This window comes from Seriola dumerili, unplaced genomic scaffold (genome assembly GCF_002260705.1).
Source record: "Seriola dumerili isolate Sdu_G_001 unplaced genomic scaffold, Sdu_1.0 BDQW01000138.1, whole genome shotgun sequence".
NCBI classification, from domain to species: domain Eukaryota; kingdom Metazoa; phylum Chordata; class Actinopteri; order Carangiformes; family Carangidae; genus Seriola; species Seriola dumerili.
This window is the reverse complement of record NW_019174393.1, coordinates 5,576,190-5,599,693: the sequence shown is the minus strand read 5'-3', so window position 1 is coordinate 5,599,693 and position 23,504 is coordinate 5,576,190. Positions and strand designations below refer to the sequence as shown.

The window sequence follows — 23,504 nt, the reverse complement described above, 5'->3', positions numbered from 1 at the left end:
AAGATACGGAGGCTGCTGTTAGCATTAGCTTTAGCGCCAGTGTCATATCCGTGGAGTTCATGTAGAGATGATTCAGCTGAAGGACATTTACACCTGACGTTAAAACACACCCAGCATGAGGGAGGATTACTCCATCAATTTATCGTTTTGGACAATTTACATACTTTGAATCTGACAGTAAACATCTTTCTTGAACAAATCCACATTCAGTCTTTTTGATTTAGAATCTGCTCATTGGCTGTAACGATATAAAACAGTTGTTCTGATCCTGTGTCCTTGTGTGAACTGTTCAGTTATCTATTATCTATCATTGAAGTTCAGAAATGGCAAAAAAAAAAGTTGTTTAGAAAAAGTGTCAGTAACTGCAAATAAAAATGACTATTTCATTCTTTCATTCTTTTCTCAGCAGTGACATATGTTTGACTCATCTGCACTTGAGAACATGACCATAAATGTATCTGAACAAATGTGATTTAAGGTGATTATGGCGCTGATCATATAAAACTGCAGTTCACTAATGTTAGTGAGAAAGAGACACTTGAAGAAGAGTGTGGATGAGGTCCTCTCCTCCACCTGTTCAACAGTTAGCCTCATGAGCTAACAGCGAGGGAGGTATGAGTCCTCTACAGCTCCATACTTGTGGAGCCACACACACCTTTGTGTGTTCAAATCAAATGTGAGTGGTATGATCAAATTTCACCTCAAAATACGTCTCATTACAGAAGCTCGAACTGCCGCCTCACTGTGATATTAAATTGATACTGTAATCACCCAGAAAGATGCCTTAGAATATGCCAAAATACAAATATCTTATAGGTCCTAATCAGGACATACTGAGGGAATTTACTGCTTGGTTTGATGTAAATCTGCTCAGTCTAAAAACAGGGGTGCATGTTAAGGCCAGGTTTAAACAAGGGTGAAGGAATAGGTGGGATGAGGAAGTAGAGAGAGAAAGCAGAATATCAGAAAGGAGAGTGGGAGACAGAAGTTGGAAACCAAGAAAAAGCGATGTAAGCTGGAAGGAAGGAGATTGAGATTTTGTACAATCCCACGGGTTCTTCGCTGCAGTGAAGTTTAATTATTTCCGAGAACTAGGGATTAGAGGGTTTGGAGGAAACCCCCACCTAAGAATTGAGGATTCAATGTGAAGATTTAGCCACTGAATCATTTTTTTCTTCCTTTTATGAATTAGACACTCCAAAGAAATAAGCTCTGAGGTGCTAGAAATTGTGAAAGGCATGACAATGGAAGAAGTGTTTCACCCCTGAATGACCTGAATTTGACTCAGTAGCAGTCAATGTGATGACAGGATCCCTGATTATTAAGAAAAGAGGCAGAAAAGGTAGAAAGTGAGGAGAGAGAGAAAGAATACAAATATGAAGTAATGAAAGTCAAGGCTGAGAGACATTAAACCCAAGAGGAAGGTAATTAAAACCCTCCTTTCACACAATCTTTACCAGTTTATACACACATAGTAATTCAGCTGGCAAGCACACAGTTACAGGCACAAGGTTTTAACAGATGAGAGACAACGCGAGCTGTGATAAAAACACACAAGGCATGACAATGGCCACTTAAAGAAAAAAAAATCTTTTCAATATGACTGAGAAGTGCGTCACATCCCTTTAATATGCTCTCTGAAGGAAAGTCAGGAGAGGGTTAATAACACAGAGCAAAAACATCCACGAAGAGACACACATACACACACAATCCTGTCAGCTGTTCTCAGATAATATGACATATTCTCTCTCAATCCTGGCCAGCTGGGGTTGAGGCAAATGTAGAGAGGAAAAATAAAACTAGAGATGGGAGTGGGTGAGGTGAGAGAAAGAAAAAGAGAAAGAGAAAGAGAGGAAGGGAGCCAGCAGCCAAGGACTGAGTGACTGTGATAAGACAAGGAGGAGAGAGAAAGATGGCCTAGAGAGGGAGCGAGATGAAGGGAAGGAAAGGTGGAGAGGGAGGGGGTTAAATGACAGAGGATTAGCAGGAAGATGGAGTAGGAGCTGGAGGGAAGAGTGAGGGGTAAAGGTGGAGGAAACGAGAAAGAAGAAAGGGTAGAAGAGGAGGAGGGATTGCTCTTGTGAGATAGGAGGAGGAGGAGGAGCGGTGACAAGGGGTAAAGCTGGCGTTTCTCTCATTGCCTGAATCACTGGCCTGAAACTGCAAAGTCTGCTGCAGTGGAGAGATGAAGACGGTGGGGAGGAAGAGGGGGAGACAGAGGGAGGGCAAATTAGGGCCGAGAAGAGAATAGGAAGATTAGGGGTTAAAATAGTCTGCACAAATAGTTGCAGTTAATTTGGATCTGGCTCACACACACACACACACACACACACACACACGTAAAGGTTCCGGGCCTAATGTTGCAAATAATGGGACCACTTATTCCATTACTGTCAAATTTACCCCCTCTTAAGTGCCATACACACACGCTGAGAGAAAGAGATCTCAGTGTCACATAAACACCCGCTGCTGTTAAAGATGAGACAAACACGCGCGCGCCATGCGATCACTTGCAATTGCAACACACTGAATCTATATGTGCATCTGCAGTGCATGCCGTCGAGCAAAGGTCCTGAGTCTGGGAATGAGATTTGACAGAAGACAAACTAGCGGAGAAAAAACACGCACGCACACACACACGCACACGCACACACACACACGTGCGCGCGCACGCACGCACACGCTCAAGGTGGAAACAGACACGCTGAGCCAAGCATGCATGTGAAGTTACAGATGGTGAATTAACACACAGCAGTTACCTTGGCTGCTTTGAGCAGGTATTGGTACTGAACACACCATACCTGTGGGGAGTTATGGCAAGGTAAATAAAAAGGGGGAGGGGGGTGGCTGTGTTAGTGTGCATATGTGTATATGTGTGTGTGAGCGTGTGTGTACAAAAGGAATAATAGTTAACCTATTCTTGGACATTAGTGGATGAAGACTGGGGATGCAACCAACAGCTATTTTCATTATCTCAATTAATCGATGAATCATTTGGTCTGTAAAACATCAGAAAGCAATGAAAACTCAAATATTCATTATTTCATTTAAGAACCTGAAACCATCAAATCGTTGGCATTTCGCACGAGAAACAATTTGATTGTCAGAATAGTTGAAAATTAGTTTTCAGTTGCAGCTCTGATTCAGACCAAATGTATTTTTCCTCTCAGTGTGTTACATGTTTTCTGTTGGCGTCTACTGTGGGTTAACAGGGATATCCTCATAGTGCTTGCTGGTCATCTGTCTTGTGTTAATGTTAAATGTGAACAAGCAAAATACAGTGACAGGAGGGGTCAGTTATGGAGCATCCTGGTGGTTCAAAGAACCTCCTCTCTTCCTCTATAACATGTCCTTCCTCTCTCTTTCCTCATGTTTCCTCTCACTCTCTACTGTCAAAAAAACAGATCAACTAAAAATAAACTAAAAAAGAAAAGAAGTTGGTTATGTGGCTGAATTTATTCTAACTCCACAAACACACAGAGTGCAGTTATCCCCTGCTGATCCTTCTTGTTTGGTAGCTGGTCCCTTCACTTTCATGTTTGCCATTAGTTTGATCCTAAGAAACAGGCTGCAGCCTACTTCTACAAGTTTATTTTGGCTGGTTTGTTTTTATGTATTCAACAAACTAAAAAATTAAAATATGACCAGCTTGTTCCTAGCTCCAGTATTTTGTCTGTTTATGATTAGAGAAATACTGAGACATACTGTATATGAGCAGCTCTTCTCTCATTCCATCATCTATTATTGCAAGACACTCTTGGTTTTCTGCCTGTTTTCTATTTTAGGTTTTGTGTGTTTGCCATAATTAAAGTACCTTTTCAAATCAGTGGTAATGATTGTTTGATGCTACAATGCTACACACAGCACACAATATAAAAACACTAATTGAAAATGTGAGTCCTTGCAGCCGTGCAAAAAAACTCAACTGTATATTTAAGATTTTAAAACGGTACAGCACATCAGAGCCAAAATAAAAAGCTCCATATTTCATGCTCGGTCACAGAGAACGTGTGCATGAAGACGACTTTTTACCCAGGCTGCGGTTGCTGAGGTACTGTCTGAGGCTGACGTTGCCCAGCTGGCTGGGTGTGACCTGGCCCACCTCCAGACCCACGGCTGTGCTCTCGCCCACCACCTCCATGCCCACACACACCGACTGCACCTTCAGCACCAGCACCGACACCTGGGCGACACACACACAGAAACAAGCAGGAAAATTATAGTCAACATAATCACCAATTTACACATTCTACATAATGTATGTCAGTCAAGTATAGCTATTTATTAGGTTATCATCACAGTATGTGAGATGAAAGTGGTTTGTTTGTGCTTTTGCAGACTTTTGGAGGGTTGTCATGTCTTACTAGATCTTTGGTGGGCTCGTCGATGCTCTGGGACGTTGCGCTGACAGTGTCGGGGGACACGCCTCCCTCCTGCTCCTGACCAGTCGCAGCCTCGGTGGCACTCTCTGTGGCGCTCTGTTCACTGATGGCATCCTTGAAGCCTGAGATGGACACGTCATCTATGCATGAAGACATAAAAAATGATGATTTACAAACAAGTACACAGATTTAATATTGCCTTTGTCTTGCTTTGTCAAAACATGCTGGGACACTACTATCACAATGCTGCCACCTTCTGGTCAAAACAGCTGCCTGCAAGTACAGTAATGATCATTTCTTGTTTCTAATGGGGAGACACTTCATCATTGAACCCTTGCTAAATAAAGATTTGTGTGTGTGTGTGTGTGTGTGTGTGTGTGTGTGTGTGTGTGTGTGTGTCTGTTCCACCTCTCTCCAGCAGGCTGTACGTGTCTCCATCCTCCATCAGGTAGCTGTCAATGGAGATGTTGTCAAGCGACTGCAGGGACGGGCTCTTCTTCATGTTCTTATAGGACACTGAGAAACTGGACTGGGAGCGATCCCGCATCAAACGACCGCTACAACACACACACACACACACACACACACACACACACACACACACACACACACACACAAGCATGGAGTCAAAACAGGAATATGTGTGAGCTAGAAGAAGTAGCATAAGCGAAAATAATTTATGTATCATTTAAAGTCTTAGATATCTGCCTGGGAAAAACTGTCCATGCATGTTACTGATTTTAAATGTCTGATATTGGGCAAATTGACTGAAACAGACAATGATTAATTTACAGAGATGAGAAAAGAATAAGATAAAAACAGGTCCTCTACTTTTATTTCACCACATCTGACAGGACTTTTGTTCTTATTTTGACACTGAGCCAAGACCACGGCGCTCTCACAGAGCTGACTCAACAAGTCATGAATTAAATATCGCGTCATTCCTTTGTGTGGGGTTGTTTAAGGTCACGTAAGAACCAAATGTGCTATCCTCCCAAGCGGCAGACACGATCTAAAGAAAAATTACGACGGACAAAATCAAAGTGGCTCCCAAAAGACTGAGAACACAAGGCTGGAAAAAAGAAACTGACGATGCACAAAGAGTTTCCAGTTTCATCTCTTCCTTCACCACGACTCATCAGGTAGACACCAAACACAGAAAAAAACGACTCATTTAATACATACAGATAGAACACAGACACATACCAGCCTGTCATGCTCACATGCAAATGCATGCCCACAGGGGATTCACATTCACAGACACTTGTTGTTGATTTGTATTCATCCAGGGATCACAAGAACAAGGACACACATACACATACAGAACATATGCACCCGTACACACAGTCATTAGTACAGCTAGTCACAGATCCAGTGCCTTACATGTTGGACATGGAATAAAGGGAGGTGGATCTGCTGGAGTTTGAGGAGCTGAGGAGATCAGAAACCACAGACAAACTTCCTTTCCTTGGTAGAGAGAAAACACACACACACACCTCGCATGGATCAAAGCAACGGTCAAGAAGCAGAAAAGGAGGTGAGTGAGTCAAGAAATGACAAAATATATAGTGCTGACAGACAGTAGATGAGAAAATACACAGAAAGACATGGCAGCTAGAGAGCAGCCGGACACACATGATGTGAGAAGACTGAACACTCATACTGACAAACACTCTCATGAAGGGGTTCGACACACAGCGCTTGTGTTCAGAAAGACAGATTAACAGAGAAGAGAGACTCATTCATTAGGTGGTGATCATGTAGCTTAACCACAGTGAGTCTGAGGGGGAATACTGAAAAATATAAAAACTGTAACACACAATTACATGGATGAGATATGAGCTTTTAAAGGGCTCCAAGTAATAATTATTTTAATCATTGATCTGTTTTTTTCAAAGAACCCAATTAATCGTTGACTCTATAACATGTCCGAAAGAGTGAAAAATGTCAGGTGGGGTTGAAACGATCAATTGATTAATTCATTTCTCAATCAACAGAAAATTAAACAGCAACAATCTTTAATAGTTCTGTCCCTTACTAGAGCAAAAACATAATATATTTGCAGATTCCAGCTTCCTAAAGAAGAGGATTTGCTGCTTTTATTTGTTTTATATCAGTGTAAATTTAGTATCTTTGGGTTCAACGATTTAAAACATCATCTCGGGCTCTAAGAACTTGTCATGGGCATTTTCTTATTTTTTACAATGAATCGATTTATCCAAAAACATGACGACGTTGCAATTGTGAAGCCAAATACAGCAAATATTTAGCATTTTGCCTTGGTAAATGGTTTATGTCAAGCTACTAATTCATTCATTATTTAAAGTAGAAAATAAATCAGCCTGACAGGTGATCACTAACCCTTTTCTTGAAGGTAAAGATTCAACTATTTTGATAGTGTGACTAATGTAAAATGTGTTTATGATACTTGTAACAACTTCATTTAGTAAGGTCTCTTAAGTGATTGAGTGTAACAGTAACAGTGATCAATGATCAATCCAGTACAGGACTTTACTCAGTGGTCAGGACACTGTGGTGTAAACTGATGCATGTTTGCGTGACAAACTGAATACCTGGATATCGACTGAGGCATCTTAGCAGCTGCAGCCTTGTCTTTGTCGCTCCAGTCTTTGCTGCTGAGCGGGTCAGACAGAGCGTCACTTGTCTGGGTTTTAGAGTCTGGTCCAGCTCCCATCCCCTCACCCAGAGCCAACCCATCCAACTGCGCCTCGCCCCCTTCTTCTGAGCTCCACCTCCCAGGGTTCTTAGCTGAAGTCCTCTCTTCCAGGAGCGCTTTGTGATTTAAGTCAGGACGTGCAGCTGAGGTGGAGGTGGGGACGAGGGGGGCGGGACCCTGCGTTGTTCCACTCTCTGAGCCTTCACCACATAACAGCTGGTCTACAGTGCATGACCCTTTAGCTGCTCCTCCTCCTTCAGACCCAGACCCTTCATTACCCTTATCCCCCTTCTCTGTCCCCTCTCCTGCATCGCTCCCAGGCTCCAGAGTTCCTCGGCTCTCTGAGGGTGAAAGCTCGGACACCAGAGGAGATCCTGAACCGTCAGGCTGGGGTACGGGCTTCAGCAGCAGGGACACTTCAGCACTTTTCAGCAGCAGGCCCAGGCAGACGGTAAAGGGCTGGTGATCTGCAGGACACTGGAAAAGATCCTTCCGTTCCCTTTTGGAGCCCATCTCCTCCAGGTCCTGCTGCAGTGTCTGCTGCAGGGCTTTGATGCTGCGCTGAAGATGCATCAGAAACACATACTGCCGGTGGCTCACCTGCACACACACACACACACACACACACACACACACACACACACACACACACACACACACACACACCAAAGTGACTTTCTAATAACATAATGAGGAATCTGTGGTGAATCAAGCTTCTTAATTAACATTAACAGAATAATGTGAGAATAAACTGTGGCAGTGTGTACAGTTGTGGTTCCAGTGATCCCAGCATTAAATTCATTTTGGTTTAGCAGGCTCTAATGTTTTACATATTGGAGGTCTGAATATTGAAGGAAAAAAATCAACAGTTTGTTGGTGCTGAGCTGCAAAAACACAGTCAACTTGTGATCATTGGGTTTTCTTCCTCCAACAAACAATCTTTGGCTGAGTGTAAACACCAGAGAGCACATTAACTAGACAACAGATACTTTATATAATCATTTTGGCCTTTGAGAAAATTAATTACAGCAAATAATGTTTACAACCTTCATTTGCAGGCATTGCCATCTGAACCTTGGAGAGTGCTCGCTAGAAATGAGAAGCCTGCTGCGTGAAAGTTTTGTACATTGCTCTTCGCTAATAAAAAATAAAAACAGCAAGAAAGGAAGTAGTGAATATGAGATCAGCTTAGCAAATGTGGGTATTTTAGCGGCCTGCAACTGCACCCAAAACATGCATCGCTCATTTAATCAAAAGTCTGATATCTGGTAAATGTAAAATCACACACAAAAAAATAAAAAGAGAGATGTTAAACCATTATCCCACAGGCCCTTATTTTGTAACCCAGAACTTATAAAGATTAACGTCCATGTAAAGTTCCTTCATCTATTCTGCATGTCTGAAAAAAAATGTAGGAATCAAAAACATACCTGAGCACTTAAATGCTTCTGCACATGCACCAACATATGCACATCTGCATTTTCACTTGATGGTGACGAAGAGGAGGAAGGCAGACTGTCCAATGAGAGGGGTTTATGGAGTCCGTTACTGGGTGGAAGCGTAGCATCACCGCTGTGAGATGATGTTGGTGTACCATCAGTGCTGTAATACTCCTTTAGCAAGCGTTTCCTCTGTATGCGTGCAACAGCCTCTCCTGATGTACTTCTGGACAGACCTGATCCAGCAGCGCCTCTCAGCTTCTCCTGATGCTGGACGACCTTCGCTGGCTGACACGCCCACACAGTGAGAGGGAAGGAGTCCACGAAGGGCTGCGGCCGCCCTTTGCCTCCACGGGTGCCTTCGTAGTCCACCCAGAACTGGGCGAAGTGCAGCGCCCAGAAGTCTGTGGCAGCCGGCATCTTGAGGGCGTTAGTGCCCATCGTCGGCACCACCAGGCCCCGGTAGATGTCGTGGAGCCTGGTGTCTTGTTCATGAGCATGACGCTGGAAGACAGGGTGGAGGAGGGGTAAGGAAGAGGAGGAGCGAGGGAATGAGGAGAAAGATGAAGAGAAGAAGGGCTCCTCTTCGAAGGCCTGCAGCAGGGCCTCAAGGTGCGAGCGGGTGCAGTTGGCAGGGTGCCGGGTGTTAGTGGCCACCATTTCTGAAGTCTGTACTGAGATGGAGCGAGGCAGATCCGGAGGGCAGGAGGCCTCCCGATCAGTCGGAATCACCAGCTGATGGAGAGTAGGAACCAAGACATAAAAAGAATAAATACCAGAAAATACATTCCACACATTAAACCTGAAGAAAGGTCGTGTGTCTGCGATCCTCTTTACCTTGAGCATGAGGCCATCGACCTTGATGTCAACATGCTCGTCAGGTTTCTGGGAGTCATTGAGCTTGTAGATTTCCATGAACTGCTCCAGACTCTGCCTGAGGTCAAGGGTGAAAAGGTTGATCCACACCAGGCTGCGAGGATCCAGGACCAGCTGCAGGGCGTTCAGCTGGGCGTAGAGGTTGGGACACGGGACTGAAGGAGCAGGAGCAAAGGGGGGAAAGGTGGAAGAAATATGGCATTACTTATTCTTTCGACATAGAGAGGGGGGAAGAATGACACATTAAAGAAATCACAGAGAAGAATAATGCCTTTTACTGCTTTCTCTGCAATGTTGTATGCATTTTAAATTAGCAAAAAAAATTACTGTCTTGACAGATTCATTAGTCAGAAAACAAAACCTTTAAATGTTCGTATAATGTTTCCTAACGGAGTGAATCTCTGGGAAATCCATAATATGAATTAATTGGGTGATCCCTCATTCAGAGCACTGGGTGTAATTCAGAAAATCAATGACCTCTCAGCCACACAGCACTCATTGACTTCCCCACAGCTGAATGAATGGGCTCAATGGATCCAAAAGGGGTGTAAGACAAAGAAAGTCACAGCCAAAACAGTGGGCAGTATAGAAAAGCAGCTACTTACTCAGCTCATGACCCACTAATAAGGATTAATGTTTCTAAAATGAGATACTGCTTTCTTGATTTTATAGTAGCTAGAGTTTTAAAACACAGAAGTCATACTGGGATAGTCTTTTCCATCAGGGAAGTAGTACTCTGTGAACTCGACGTGGATGGCTGGCATCTCTGGGGGAAGGTACAAGGACTTCTTATTACAGGAGATCATGGTTTTGGGGCTGGAGCGACGCTGGTCTGCCGTTGACACCTTCAACGCAAGAAAAGGACACAAACATTCACTCAAAGTCAGTAAAGGAGATAAATTAGTCTCAGAGATTGTATATATGAAGCTTTGTCGGACAGTGTATGTCTGTATTGACCTGGTAGATGCTGAAGTCAGCCATCCGGAGAACAAAGGAGCTGGACATGAGCTGGGTCTTGGGAGTCTGAGGGGGAGTTGGGCTGAAGGAACTGCTGGAGGTGTTTATCTTACCTGAAGAGAAAGAAAGTAATGTAAGGGTAAAGAGAGAGAGGTAAAAATGAAAAAAGAACAACAAAGAAGAAGAAAAAACACAGTGACCACTCAGTTCTCCAATGGGAAACCTCTGTGCCTTGAAAAAGGTGTGTATCACCGCACCCAGCTGTGCGCACACACACCGCGGTACCTGGCTCTAGACACCAGCAGCACTGGGCTGGAGGCTGTGTGTGTGGGCTCCACTCTAGGAGTCCTCCATCTGCCATCTCCCTAAGCCCTACTCCTCCTTCTGTTCTCTCCTGACTTCCTAGAGGCCCATACACATCGTCCCTAAGGGACACTGGAGGACAGAAAACCCACAGGGATGGAGTAAATGCTAGTGTGGTGCTGCATTTGTGCCAGGAGACACAACAAAAACACACACACACACGCAGAAAAACTTGAGATATAGCTAATCATGTTTATTGTATGTCCAAGTGTGTTTGTTTACCATGCTGCGGGGAGCCATGTGCAGGAGCCGGGCCTTGCTGGTCTCGAACTGCACTCTTTAGCATCTCCACGTTGGACTTGAACTCATCAAGAAGGTTCCGCGCCCAGCCCTCCCTGGTCTTGGTGGCTTCGCTGTAGTGCATCCAGTGGGCACAACTTTCACCTGGGGACGTTGGAGAGCAGGAAAATGGGTACAGGTAATTGGACATCCATGGGAGTGGTTTGAGATATGACCGAGGATACAGACACAAAGGTTGAAAATAAGACTACTTTGTCATTGAAGTGAGGCGTGGGAAAAATAATCTTCATTTCCTTGAAGCTTGCATAGTGAAGCCAACTTTTAAAACTGTTGGATGTGACACAACAGCAATGAAAAGAGATGCAGCAACGATTGGATGGTAGCAAATAGGTTGCTGTGAATTCATGGTGAGGTGGTATTGGCCCTAATTGATGGATTCATACCTGCTCTGTGGAAAGGGTAGTAATCCAGAGTGATGGAGCTGAAGGAAAGCTGCATGGCTCCACCTGTTATCCTCTTGTTGATCACTGCACAGTGGAGGGAAAGATAGAAAAGAGTCAAGTCAGAGCTTTTTTAGTGAAATGTTTCCAAAAATAAATCCCTGTGGTTTAAAGAAAGGCAAAGAAATGTGAATAAAAACAAAAACAGACACTGAGATCTGAGCTTTAGCAGGTGTGCGCTTGTGAAGAATCAACAAAAACATCTCTCTGCCCATGGAGTTAGAGGTTCTGCCCTTCTAAGAGTATTCTGTGTGCCTGACGGTGTCATGTTATGTATATGCACGTGAATAAATGTACTCTGCGATGTACAGCACATGTAAATCTGTGTCTGTTGTACCTTTGTCCTTAGCGTGAATGTCGTCACAGATGTGCAGATCCAGATGTGTGATCTGCAGGTGGTGGGACGTCTCGCATACATCGTAGGCGCTGAACAGCTTGGCCATCGTTGCACCCTGGTCAGCGGCTGTGGTCGCCTGCTGGGTGCGCACCTGCTGAGCTGTGGGTGGCGCTGACGACACCTGGTGAACACAGATGCACAGGCATGAAAAAGTGCAGAGACTATAATTAGTTGATGTTTTAGTATTGCTGATGCGCAGAATGGCTGTCTTGTGTTTTTCATGTGATTTTCAAGTGATGGGTTAGTGTTGTTTTTTTTATTTCATTTCTATTTGTTGGCTTACACACAGCTTGTCAAAGAAGCTGTCAGGTGCAAACGAACAGCTGCCTCATGCAGTACTGAATCCATCCAGCAGGTGGTGTGTGAGACCAAATTACTGAAAACACACTGAGTGCTGCACAGGAAGTCAGCTGGGATGTGAATGTGTGAATGTGTGAATTTATGTAGGCGATGAATGTATGTATGTGTTCAAATGGCAAGAAAATAGGACACAGACTGAAAGGCAGCAACAGTGAGAGACGAAGAAGGTGTGGGCAGATAGACGCCATATGGCACAAGGGGAGTGATACAGAGAGGGGCAGACATGATTTCCATGGACACAAGGACAAACTATCAGACCATGACATGGCTCATCTACACAGGGTGGAATTAGGACATGAACAGAGGGAGTGCAAGGGTAATGGGAAAAATGGGAAAAGAGGAAGAGACAAAGAAAGGGGGAAGGAAATCAACATTTATTCACAGTGTGAAAGAAGTTAAGAAAACATGAAATTTGTCCTCTATGTGTCGATGAAGTCTTTGTGTCTTTGTGTTTGTAGATGTCTGTGGTAATCAGTCATTTGTGCTGTCCTTGCATGTACCTGGTCCTCTGTGGCCATGCTCTTCCTCTGCTGGGCAGACTTCTCCATGGCCTCGCTGAGGGATTTGGCATACTGCACCATGGCTTTGAGCTGGGAGTCGGTCAGCACCCATAGCAGATCATCCAGGATCAGAATCAGCTTGGAGGCCACCACGTTACAGTCCTTAATCTGTGTCAGGCAGAACCGTTGGTATATAAACATGCATTATGCAGGTGGAAGTAGCTTCAGAGCTTCCACTAATGTCATATGACACTTGTGGGGGAATTCTCTTATTGTGTGAAGTCTTTTTTTATAACCAACAGGTATAAACTACATTTACTGGAAGCATACTGAACTCTCTACAAACCAACACTTGGAGCTCTTTTTCAAGTAAAACACAGACAAAATATCTACTATAATTGTAATTTGTCCAATAATAAAAGCTTTATTCAGCACTTCTTTTTTAAAGCCTGGAGAAACACATACATACACATTACTTTCACAGACCACACACAAAAGCCTTCTGTGCACTTGATACTGCATTATATTGAATAGTCAACACAAACATTAGTAGTCATTTTTGTTTAAATAAACACTAGCTGTATGATGAATGGCTGCTGCTCAGCCTGCAGCCTGCGAGGCCAAACAGAGGGATAATTGTTCACAGCAGACGAGAGGATGTTGCTTTGAGCAGTTTTGGTTTCCCAGTCTGATCTATCAGATTTCATAAAGTGAAAATGTCTGAATCTGTTCAAAGGATCTGTGTGTGTTTCTGACCCGTCTCTTGAGAGTGACTCGTATCTTGGACTGGTTAGTGATGAGGCGGATGGGGGCGCTCAACATCTCATGCTCGGCACTCTGGATAGCATCAGCCTCAATACGGATCATCTGCCAGCTTATCTCCTTAAATGTCAGAATCTGGACCAAACAGGGAGGATAGTAGTGAGTTAGAGAAGTAGGAAACATACAAATCTTAATTTGGCCATTTAAACAACATGACAACCCAGTAGTTTTTACTCATAATTTACTGACCTCTCCCCTCTGAGGGTCCTGGATGCGGGTGAATCGCAGGTCACTGATGCTCCAGCTGGTGTTGACACTGTAGACCTGCAGCTGAGAGAGCTCAAAGGAGGCATTGAAGGCCTTCGCACTGATCCTGATCACTATGGAGTTGATGGACAGGGACATTCCCTCTACCACCTTTTCAGCAAAGCCATATTCACTGTATGAGAGACAGACAGATGGACATGGGTGGAGGGAGAGTAATGTAAACATGGTGATAAGAAGTGCTTAGCAACAGGTGGGTGCAATACATTATTGCTAGTCTGTGTTGTGAGTTGGATTGGGCTGCTAGCTCGGAGGTTGTAGTTATTTCCCGTAGCGAAGGGGATTTTAAAAACACTAACAGGCAGGGGAAGCAGAAAAGGAGGAAATGCTGCCTGGAACAAGCATCCAATGGCAGGCTTATACCTACAGCCCACATCCAGTGAGTCAGACTGCTAGAACATGAACCTTATGTTTACCTCACACATTTTTTCAGATCAACCTCATTGATCACATGTAAAAAAAATTGTCAGTGTCACAGCAGAGAGATGAGAAACCTAAAATGAACTTTAAAAGCTAGAATACTATACACATTATGAATGTCTACTATAGGCAAATGAAGCATGAATAACTAAAATACACTACTACTAAATAGTATTGACACCACCATAAACTGTGTCAAACGTGTAGTGAGACAAAAGTTGTCACAAATAAAAGAAATTTGCAATAGAAAATTAATACAAATTTCTACTGAAATTAGAATATGTTAAATGTGTTAGAGTTTTAACTTAATTGAATCAAATTTGCATAAAAAAAAATATTTCCACCCAGGCAAGAAGAGCCATAAAGAAGCAGACAATGGGGTTATAAGAAGTTTGAAAAACAAACAAAACAATCACAGCACTCACCTTTGTCCTGATGCTGTTGCTATGGGAGATGGGCCATTAGGGGGACGGGGCTCATCGCACGTACTCATCTCCATCACCACTTTATCCAGGGTCTTAAACAGTAAGTGAGTCATAGGCTTAGATACAGACCAATAAACAATGCCTGCATGAAAATATTTTCTTAGCTTTTGATTGTGTTGTTGGCTCTTTGTTCACAGGTGTATTGTCAGGCTGCTGAGGCCGCTTCCAGTGACTGATGTTCTACTGTTTTGGCTTCATGGCATTTATTTTGCACCTTGTTCTAGTGGTTTTTCTCATTGTAAGACATTTGCAGTGTAGTTTAACTGATCAACACAAATGGAGGAAGGTTCTTGCAGCTTGTGTGGCCCTTTGCCACTGTGACAGAGAAAAATGAAAGGAGGATGGAGATGTGGACGCTGCCTACATATTGTTCCCTCATGCACATTGAATTATGCCATTACTATTCTCAAATTAATTAAAGTCTTGACACCGTAAGTCTTTTATCACTATACGTACCACCTTCATGAAGGAGCCTAAGGCTGTGTTATCATATGTGCTCTCCCTTTTCATTCTGTGTTATAATATTTTCAAAGCCTTGCTATTGTTGGAGGTGCGATACCATTGTATTCAACAGTATAGTGACTAATAGCAGACTCAACAAAGTGCTATTGTGTTATCTTTTAATACAATGCTCCTGTATAATGTGATCCTGATAATCATAATAAATAGTGGTTTGATAATTTTATGTTCTCCTGATTTTTTGTTGTGATGTCTTATATAATATATCAATCAAAACAGCATGCCAAAATGTTACGAAACACCACGTATTGGAAGTATATATAAGGACTGAGGCTGGTGGACCATGCACAACATTTTGTGGAGACGAGTGTGAAAATGGAGCGTATGTTCCTTCTGCTGTTGTTGGTTTCCAGCAGCCTGTGTGCTGGGAATTACAGCCACCTGGGGACTGGGACCAGTCTGGCGGTCTGTCAACCTGACACCTGCGCCCTGCTCAGCGAGGTGGCTGCCATGAGGGAGAAGCTGGCAGCCCTGATGCAGACACAAAGTACGCTTGAGCAAAACCTCAGTGCAATGATGCAGAAAATGGCTACCGTCGAAGCCAACTTGCAATCCTACAAAAGCCAGGCCGAGGAGCTCTGGAAGGTAAACCAGGCTCAGGACAAGCAGCTGAACGCTCTCACAGACGTCTCATCCACAAGTGTGTCAAAGATGGCTTTCACCGCTGCTTTAGGAAGCTCAGTGGGTCCGTTTGAACAAGACACGCCACTGAAATATCAAAGAATCCTTTCCAACATCGGCAGCGGCTACAATCCCGCCACTGGCATCTTCACCGCCATGACCCGGGGGTTGTACTACTTCAGTTACACCATGTACAACAACAACTCTGGACAGCCCAACTCGGTGGCTTCGCTGATGATGAACAGTCAGAAGGTGGTGTCTACCTGGGACACTGTGGGTGACGACAGCCAAGACAGCGCCACCAACGCCGCTGTGGTACAGCTGGAGGCTGGAGACAGTGTGTTTGTGAAGCTGTACGCAAACAGGGTGCTCTACGACGACGGGTATTACTACAACACCTTCAGTGGTTTCCTGCTCTTCACTTTGTGATAAACTGCATCATTTAACATGTGATGGACAATAAGTAAATTATGCGAGTATAGGTGGTTAATCTGTCCTATTACACTATTTGTTATCTTATATGTAAACAGATTCAATGACTTCCATGACAATAAATATAGAAAAAAAAACATATCAATGAGCTGTTTTAATTATGTGAGCAACAGGTGTGGTAGGTGAAACTTACCAGAGAGATTGGGTGAGTCTTCAACTTCGTCCATGGTATCTGTGAATGAAAAGAGCAGTGGCTCAGCTTTTGAGCCATATAGTATCATGATCCTTACAGCAAGGTTTTGGCCATTTGGTCCTCCCAAAATGTTAAACTAAATTACCAGTCAATGGGACACACAAATAAAATTAAATGCAACTGAACTACACAAAATTAAATCAAGTCAAAACAGCAGGAACGGTAGCTCAGAGACAAGGGAAGAAAAAGAGAAATCAATGAGTCTAGACTGGCAGGAAGTTCCTTCCATTCAGCTCCAGAGCTCCATTAATCCTCAACATGGAGCCTCTTGATTCAAGTCTATGTCAAATTATATGGCAAAAGAGATTAAATGCTCATGTTCACTTGCAGTTTTTTTTTTTCAGTGGAGCGACTCTTTGAGACGTCACAAATCAAAAAGTGAGGAAGTGCTTTGGATTTGTGTCTTTAATTGCATTAAACACATTTCATTCACTTGCCTCTGTCGTAGACATACTATGAGATGCCAGCAGGGGGTGTAAGCTCACATCTGTCACTTTGATTCCTCACAGCAGAAACGTTTATTGCAGTTTACATCAGTGTATGCATTTATGAGCGTGTGTAGAGCGTCTCTGAGAGCATCACCTGCTGCTCTAGAGTTGATTTCAAAAAGTTTATCCAACAAGGTCAATCAATAAAGCAGCTTTTATTGACAATTAATTTGTGTGTGAGAGTCTTTTAAAATGAATAGGTAAGAGTGTTGGGTTTAGCTCCTCGATAACAGGAAGACACAAAGATGAGACAGGGATTTAACAAGTGAGGAAGTGAGATACACATCTCTGTTCTCTTTTTAACCAGTTCAACAGTGAACTCTGAAATAAACACTAAGCTGAAGAGAGGCAGTGCCACAGGTTTGAATTCACCAGCTCCACTGTTCACTGAGAATTCTGCTGCTCCATGTACACACACACACACACACACACACTCACTTTAAATGATGTGGGTATCATAGCTGCAATACTGCATTAGTATTACACAAAATGTCAACGACACAGCAAATAATTCAACAAAGACAGGACATATGTAGAAATGGCAAGCAAATAACAGGATGGTAAAGGAGGCTGTGGCATTTCTTTTGTTATTGAGACTAGCATTGACATAATAACCTCTGAAAAGGAGGACGTAAAGGCAGAAGTGTAAAGAACAGTTTGAGAAATTATGTTAAGAGCTGAAGAATGGACATGGTGACTATAGAGAGAAAGTAATGATTTGAAGGAGGAAACAAAGAGGTGGAAAGTGGACCTTGTTCCCAATAGAAAGTCCAGTCATGATGAAAATGTCGCAGCTCCATTCACTGTTTCCAGGGTGTGTCAGAGTCTGCTCTTACACATGGCACTTGGCTGACGACCATGTCCACATTAGGGCATCGGCCAGCTCCAGCAGAGAGTGTGTGTGGTGCAAAGACTCATTGGTTGTTGGTGTGGTGCAACATGATTGTTCACAAGTGTGTTTATTTGCTCCTACACTACGTCCTATGATTAATGTGCCTGTTTGTAACTAAACAGAGGACAATTATATATGATTATATTCTGAGTTTCATTTGCTTTAGGCCTGAAATAAAACCATATAAATCATTTTGATATGCAATTTTAAATGTCAGTCAGCAATATACATGTTATCTCTGTATTTTGGATTTACCAATAGCAATAAGGAAAGTGACAGAGTCTGATTTGGTGAGTTTACACCTTCAAGCAATAAAGCTTGACAACAAACGTTCAATGCTTATTTATTTTTTCTAGTGAAGAGTCAGATGAGAAGATTAATACCTGTCTGTTAAAAATAAAGTTATAGCCAAAAGTCAGTTCGCTGTGTGTAGCGTGAAAACTGCAAACAGCTGGAAAAAAGCTGGTCTGATTCTGTCTGAAGGTAACAAAATCCACCTACCAGTGCATCTTAAATTCACTAATTAATACTCAATATCTTGTATGTTTAATCTGTGCAAAAACCTAAGTGTAAAAACAACAATTCACCATATTACAGAGGGTTATGTGTTGCACCATTTCTTGGCTCTGAGCAGTTGAAAGGAAACCAGTGGAGACTCCAGGAAGTTGCTCTACTGGGAAAAAAATAGTCAGACACAAAATGCTACATAGAGCCATGTACTGGTGTGTCCATGTATATGGATTAAACAAACAAGATATAAATATTATATTCATAATATATAATAATAATTATAAGTAGGTATTTCCACTTGTTTCAGGGTTTGTTGCTAAGGTAACCAAGGACCCATATTTACAGTAAAGACCAAAGACGTGTATCAATCTTCTCATCTAACTCTCAAGCAGAAAGCGACAAAGTGTTTTCCCAAAATGTCAAACTACTGCTTTAAAATCCACAAATTCAATATTAGACTGTGTCCCTCACCCGGATGGCGGCCTTGTTGCATTCCACACGGTTGATGGCCAGCCAGGTGGGCAGGTCCAGCAGGCTCTGGAGAACCTCCTCATCCAGCTCCAGGTTGGTGAGCTGGCCCTCCCCCTTCAGCGTGCTGAGGTTGATCTTGTCCGGCGACAGGTTCTTTGCAAACCTACGAGACACAGACAAGGAGTGCAGCTTTGAGCCTGAGAATATTTATAGAAACAGGTTCTTGGCAAAGCAACAGGCTGGACAAACAAACCCCAACTGTTTGACTTTTGGTGTATTGGATGAGGAGACAGAGGCGCCTTTCCAATGCAACACACACACACACATCATGTTTTTAAATGCATGACTTCCAAGCCATTCATTTCATAATGAATTATATTTTAGAACAAAACCCACCTCTTTTTAATGGTACACTCAGAAATAAGGCCATAATTTTGGGTTGCAAATTGCTGCTGAAGTTATATTATAGGACCATTAACTGGAACAAATAATCCATTAAACTGAAACCAGAGTTCAGTAAAATATGTTTTTCTGTTCATTTAGGCTTCATTAACTCTACCTGTTTGCTTTGTTTCCAGAGTTACGGCTTAATCTGATAATGACATGGGGGAGAGAGGATCAAGGTACAGAGTGTTTGAGTTTTAATAATGAAAACACCTCCTGAGCTGCAATATAGAGGATTTAAAGGCAGGAAGAAAGAGAACAGCCAGGGTCGTACCGTGAGAGATTAGGTAAAGGCTTGGTCTGACACTATATATATTATACAGTGACACTCAGGATAATTGGCGTTTGTGAGATTCAGGAAGGACAGAATGTGTGTGTGATCAGAGGATGAAGTGAAACAGATCTTCAATAAAAAGGTATGACCCAATATTGATATTTATGATCTCAGTGTCTCAGTGATCTCAGAAATGCATGTGGACATGCTGTGTACACAATGCAGTGATTCTGTGTGTTTGATCTATTTACTCTTTAGCTTAAGTAAAAAGACTTGAACACATAGACTCAGTGTCCATGACCAAAGTGTTTTCTGCACCCATTTGTGGTTTGATTATTGGTTAATAGTTAGCAGAGTGGCCACACACTAAATGGTTTATTGACCTGTACATTTCCATGGAGCAGCCTAATGGCATCTCTTAAAACACAGAGAGTATTGATTTCACATTCTCTACCTGTCAAGAGCCACACAGCTTCAACTATAGGACGTATAGAGGTCAAGAACACTGTGCATATTTATGTTTGAACTCCAGCAACACAGCCAGTGTGTTTAGTGGTTTGGTTTTATTCCACCAATGAAGGAAATTAATTATAACTGACAATGTAAGTGCTAAAGTAGCACTAGATTTGAGTTGGCTGGTTATCTAAAACGGTAATAGAGTTAAAAAAAAAAAAAAAAAAAAAAAAAAACTCTCTCACAAAACACACACAGTACTGGTCGGCTTAATCTTGTTACCAGGCTAATCTCTCACACACTAACAGTATGTGCCTAAATAGATCAAGATCAAAGCTCAGTTTCACAACTAACATACATTACTGACAGGGTGACCTGATTATCAGAGCTGTAACATCTAGACGACACGATGGAGCTTTCCTTTTTTTTTTTACTGCCCTACTAACTCAGATGTAACTGTGCTCATCTATGTCTTTAGAATACCTGATTTTCAGCTTTGATGCCTTAATGCTTTTTTTAATGTTTTCAGCTGAACTATAATCATCCTCACTCAGAAATATCACATAATCTCCACCATGATATGATGAGAGGAATGTTCCATCAGTGCGACCAATCACAACAGTGGAAATGATTATTCATTGATAAGTGTCTTGTCTGTCTAAGGCAGGGGAACTGATCGACAACATGACTGTCACAGTGTTGTAACGGATAGTGTATAGATTTTATTCTGAGCCGAGGATGAATCCACAATGTGTAATATTTGAGTGTACGGACAGATCATATCAAACTAATATTTTGGGTATCAAACCAATATCCAACCGGGATTTTGATCTTCTCCCGCCATAAACTTCTGCAAATGAATGTGTTCAGATAAATGCACGTTGGTATCGACTGTATGACTGAGGAAATGAGCATCCTCAGCCTCGGCAGGAAGCAGAGAGAAACTCAGTCTCCTTGTTGAAGAAAAACTGCCAGCGATTAGGTTAGATTGACAGAATAAGTAACCACAGTACCTGACTGAGAGTTTGAGTGATCTCTGTTTCTGGAACAGGAAACTCAGAGGTTCCCTTAGTTTTCACTAAACCTGCCTTTTGGTAGACACTCCTATCCTGGGTGACAAAGCATTCAACACCATCTTTAAGTACTTGACAGATTCTCACATTTTAGCGGTGAAGTTCACTACCTACTAGCCTCAAAAACAAAATAACACAAAAATATAACATAGTAAAAATGGGATACAGTGAAAACACGGCACTTATACCGTAGGAGGTGTATACAACCACCAATGTAAGACTTGATATCTGACACACGTTTGACGGGTTTGATGATCTCTCCCGATACTGATTCAAACACCTAAACTCAGGGTACCTACAAGTGCAGAGAACAAATCTGACAGCATTGTTCTCATTTCCTACATTTAAGAAACTGTAAACCTCACTGTGTGGAATTTACTAGAATTTACTACAACAACAATTTACTACAACAATGAGACCAGGGATTGCTGTGGCACTAAAAACTGAGTCGGCAGCACACTGTGACTGAATTATGTATGTAACCGATAGTGAAAACACTGAGTTTTACAATGAGACTAACTAAGACACTGAATTTTAGGTGGCTAAGTCATGGTCCACATGTGATCAGTCAAATAAGGTGAGTATCAGCACCAGAACCACTCAGACTGGTGTCTAATATCAGAAGCTGTTGCTGAACTTAAGTGACAAGTGTTCCAGGGAAACCATTTGCATTGTCATCTATGCAAAAGTGGTGATGTATGATTATAAAGCCTCTCAGTAACGGGTTAGTCTTAAGGAGACGATCTAGCTACTGGTGTGAGTCTTAAGGATATCAGGAGACATAGCAAGGTGTACAGAGAGTCAGTATCTCCAGTGTGAAAGAAACTTTGTCCATTGAGCAAAGCTTTGTGATTCAGCTGCCCACATTTTCAATTATTCAGTCAGTCAAATTCCTGCTTCTTTCCACTCAACACCTTGTGCTGGCAGTGTTAGATTCTTCTCTAATTCACCATCCCTGTAAATTATTCAGTGGTAGCAGCAGACGAACACAGAGACTCAGCACAGTGGAACGAGGGAGAAGACACAAAACACACACTCTCACTAACAATACACAAATATTATGTGCACATGTGGTCTCACGGGCATACACTCAGAGACAGACAGCCAGTTAGTTTGTCTCAGAGATGGATGTTGTTGCTGAAGTGTCTCAGCCTTGTGACCAGTGAAATATTCATCCCCGCTGCTGATCAAGTATCAGCGAGCCAGCCAGCTAACTTCACTCACTCTCTCGCTCCTTATCTGCCTTCTCGGCCTCCCTTGGGCGACCTCTCGCTTCCTCTCCTCTTCTTCCAAAGTCATAAATAAACCAATACTGTAATCAAATGATTTCTTGATCAACTGTCTAATATCAAGGCTACTAATGCAAAATAAGGCAATTTACACAGACAGAAATCCTACTCATTATTGAGAACAACAGCAAGAGGCAGAGGGTATTAAGTTCACACACCGTCATCTTCCCCTTTCATCTCCCTCTCTAGACTTCAGCCATTATTCCAGTCAGCAAGGCCGAGCTCACCGGACCAAATCCAGGCCCATAAAGAGATTAGGAATGGCTACTGACTGGAGAGGGGTCTGCCTGCCTGTTAAACACTAAATTAACCACTCAACAGAATAACCCATGACTACATTCCTCTGTAAAAGTTACTTTTAACCTGTCTTCTTTATAAAAGGAGAAATTATAAAAAGGTAGATAGATCATTATAAATTAAACTTGATTAAATAAATAACAGCGCTGGTTTTGTGTTGCTCAAGCCTGTTTTAGGGGCTGATCTTGCAGCTTTTACCCTTTTCCACAATCCTGTAAGAGCAGACTTTAGACCGCCACACTTTGCGCTGATGTCTGTAAATGGAAAGTTAGACTCTCCCAGCTTTTTCCTGCTCTCTGACAGTGCATTCGTGGCGCAGCCTGATGACATCAGTGCCAGAAAGAGAGGAGCCTGAGGGAAGATGGCCAGGGTGACTCAGACAGAGCAGCTTGTTTTAGCAACCAACACTCTGGAAACATAAAGACAGAAAGAAATAAAGAGAGGAGAGATCGACAAGAAGAGAAAAACTAAAATAAAATATAAGAAGAGAAAGAAAGAAAGAAAGAAAGAAAGAAAGAAAGAAAGAAAGAAAGAAAGGAAGTGTCCCCGGGGGACTCTCTCAGGAATTAGGAATGTGGTTTTCCAGGAAAAAAAGGGTGATCTGAGACGTTACCACATTCTTTCCTGCCAGTGTTGATTTGACCAAGCAGCAGACTTGGCTCAACAACAGAAATGGAGAATGTGACATTTAAAATGGGCCTCTAAATCCTTCAGTAGCCCATTCAGTGTTAACAGCAGACTGTAATGAGTCTGACATCTCCTTCCAATAAAGTCAGTATTCGTGAATAGACATGAAGGCACTTAAT

At 42.5% G+C, this 23,504-nt stretch overlaps 1 protein-coding gene across 5 annotated transcripts in view; it reads right to left on the bottom strand.

Moving 5' to 3' along the window:
- uhrf1bp1l (UHRF1 binding protein 1 like) overlaps nt 1-23,504 on the bottom strand; it is a 33,769-nt gene that overhangs the window by 4,555 nt on the left and 5,710 nt on the right. For 3 of the 5 annotated variants that reach the window (XR_002665238.1, XM_022749364.1, XM_022749362.1), the window contains exons 2-19: nt 18,869-19,031; nt 16,448-16,486; nt 14,623-14,714; nt 13,703-13,892; nt 13,448-13,588; nt 12,692-12,859; nt 11,772-11,952; nt 11,378-11,461; nt 10,917-11,078; nt 10,332-10,444; nt 10,078-10,219; nt 9,336-9,529; nt 8,490-9,233; nt 6,956-7,659; nt 4,791-4,939; nt 4,365-4,522; nt 4,033-4,183; nt 2,760-2,801 (exon numbers count right to left, since the gene is read on the bottom strand). Coding sequence is in view for 4 of the 5 variants with exons in the window: in XM_022749364.1 (XP_022605085.1) it covers nt 2,760-2,801; nt 4,033-4,183; nt 4,365-4,522; nt 4,791-4,939; nt 6,956-7,659; nt 8,490-9,233; nt 9,336-9,529; nt 10,078-10,219; nt 10,332-10,444; nt 10,917-11,078; nt 11,378-11,461; nt 11,772-11,952; nt 12,692-12,859; nt 13,448-13,588; nt 13,703-13,892; nt 14,623-14,714; nt 16,448-16,486; nt 18,869-19,031 (3,617 nt within the window). In the remaining variant the exon portion in view is untranslated. Of the gene's footprint in view, nt 1-2,759; nt 2,802-4,032; nt 4,184-4,364; nt 4,523-4,790; nt 4,940-6,955; nt 7,660-8,108; nt 8,197-8,489; nt 9,234-9,335; nt 9,530-10,077; nt 10,220-10,331; nt 10,445-10,916; nt 11,079-11,377; nt 11,462-11,771; nt 11,953-12,691; nt 12,860-13,447; nt 13,589-13,702; nt 13,893-14,622; nt 14,715-16,447; nt 16,487-18,868; nt 19,032-23,504 lie in introns of those variants that run through there. The other 2 variants (XM_022749363.1, XM_022749365.1) reach the window with 2 other exon arrangements.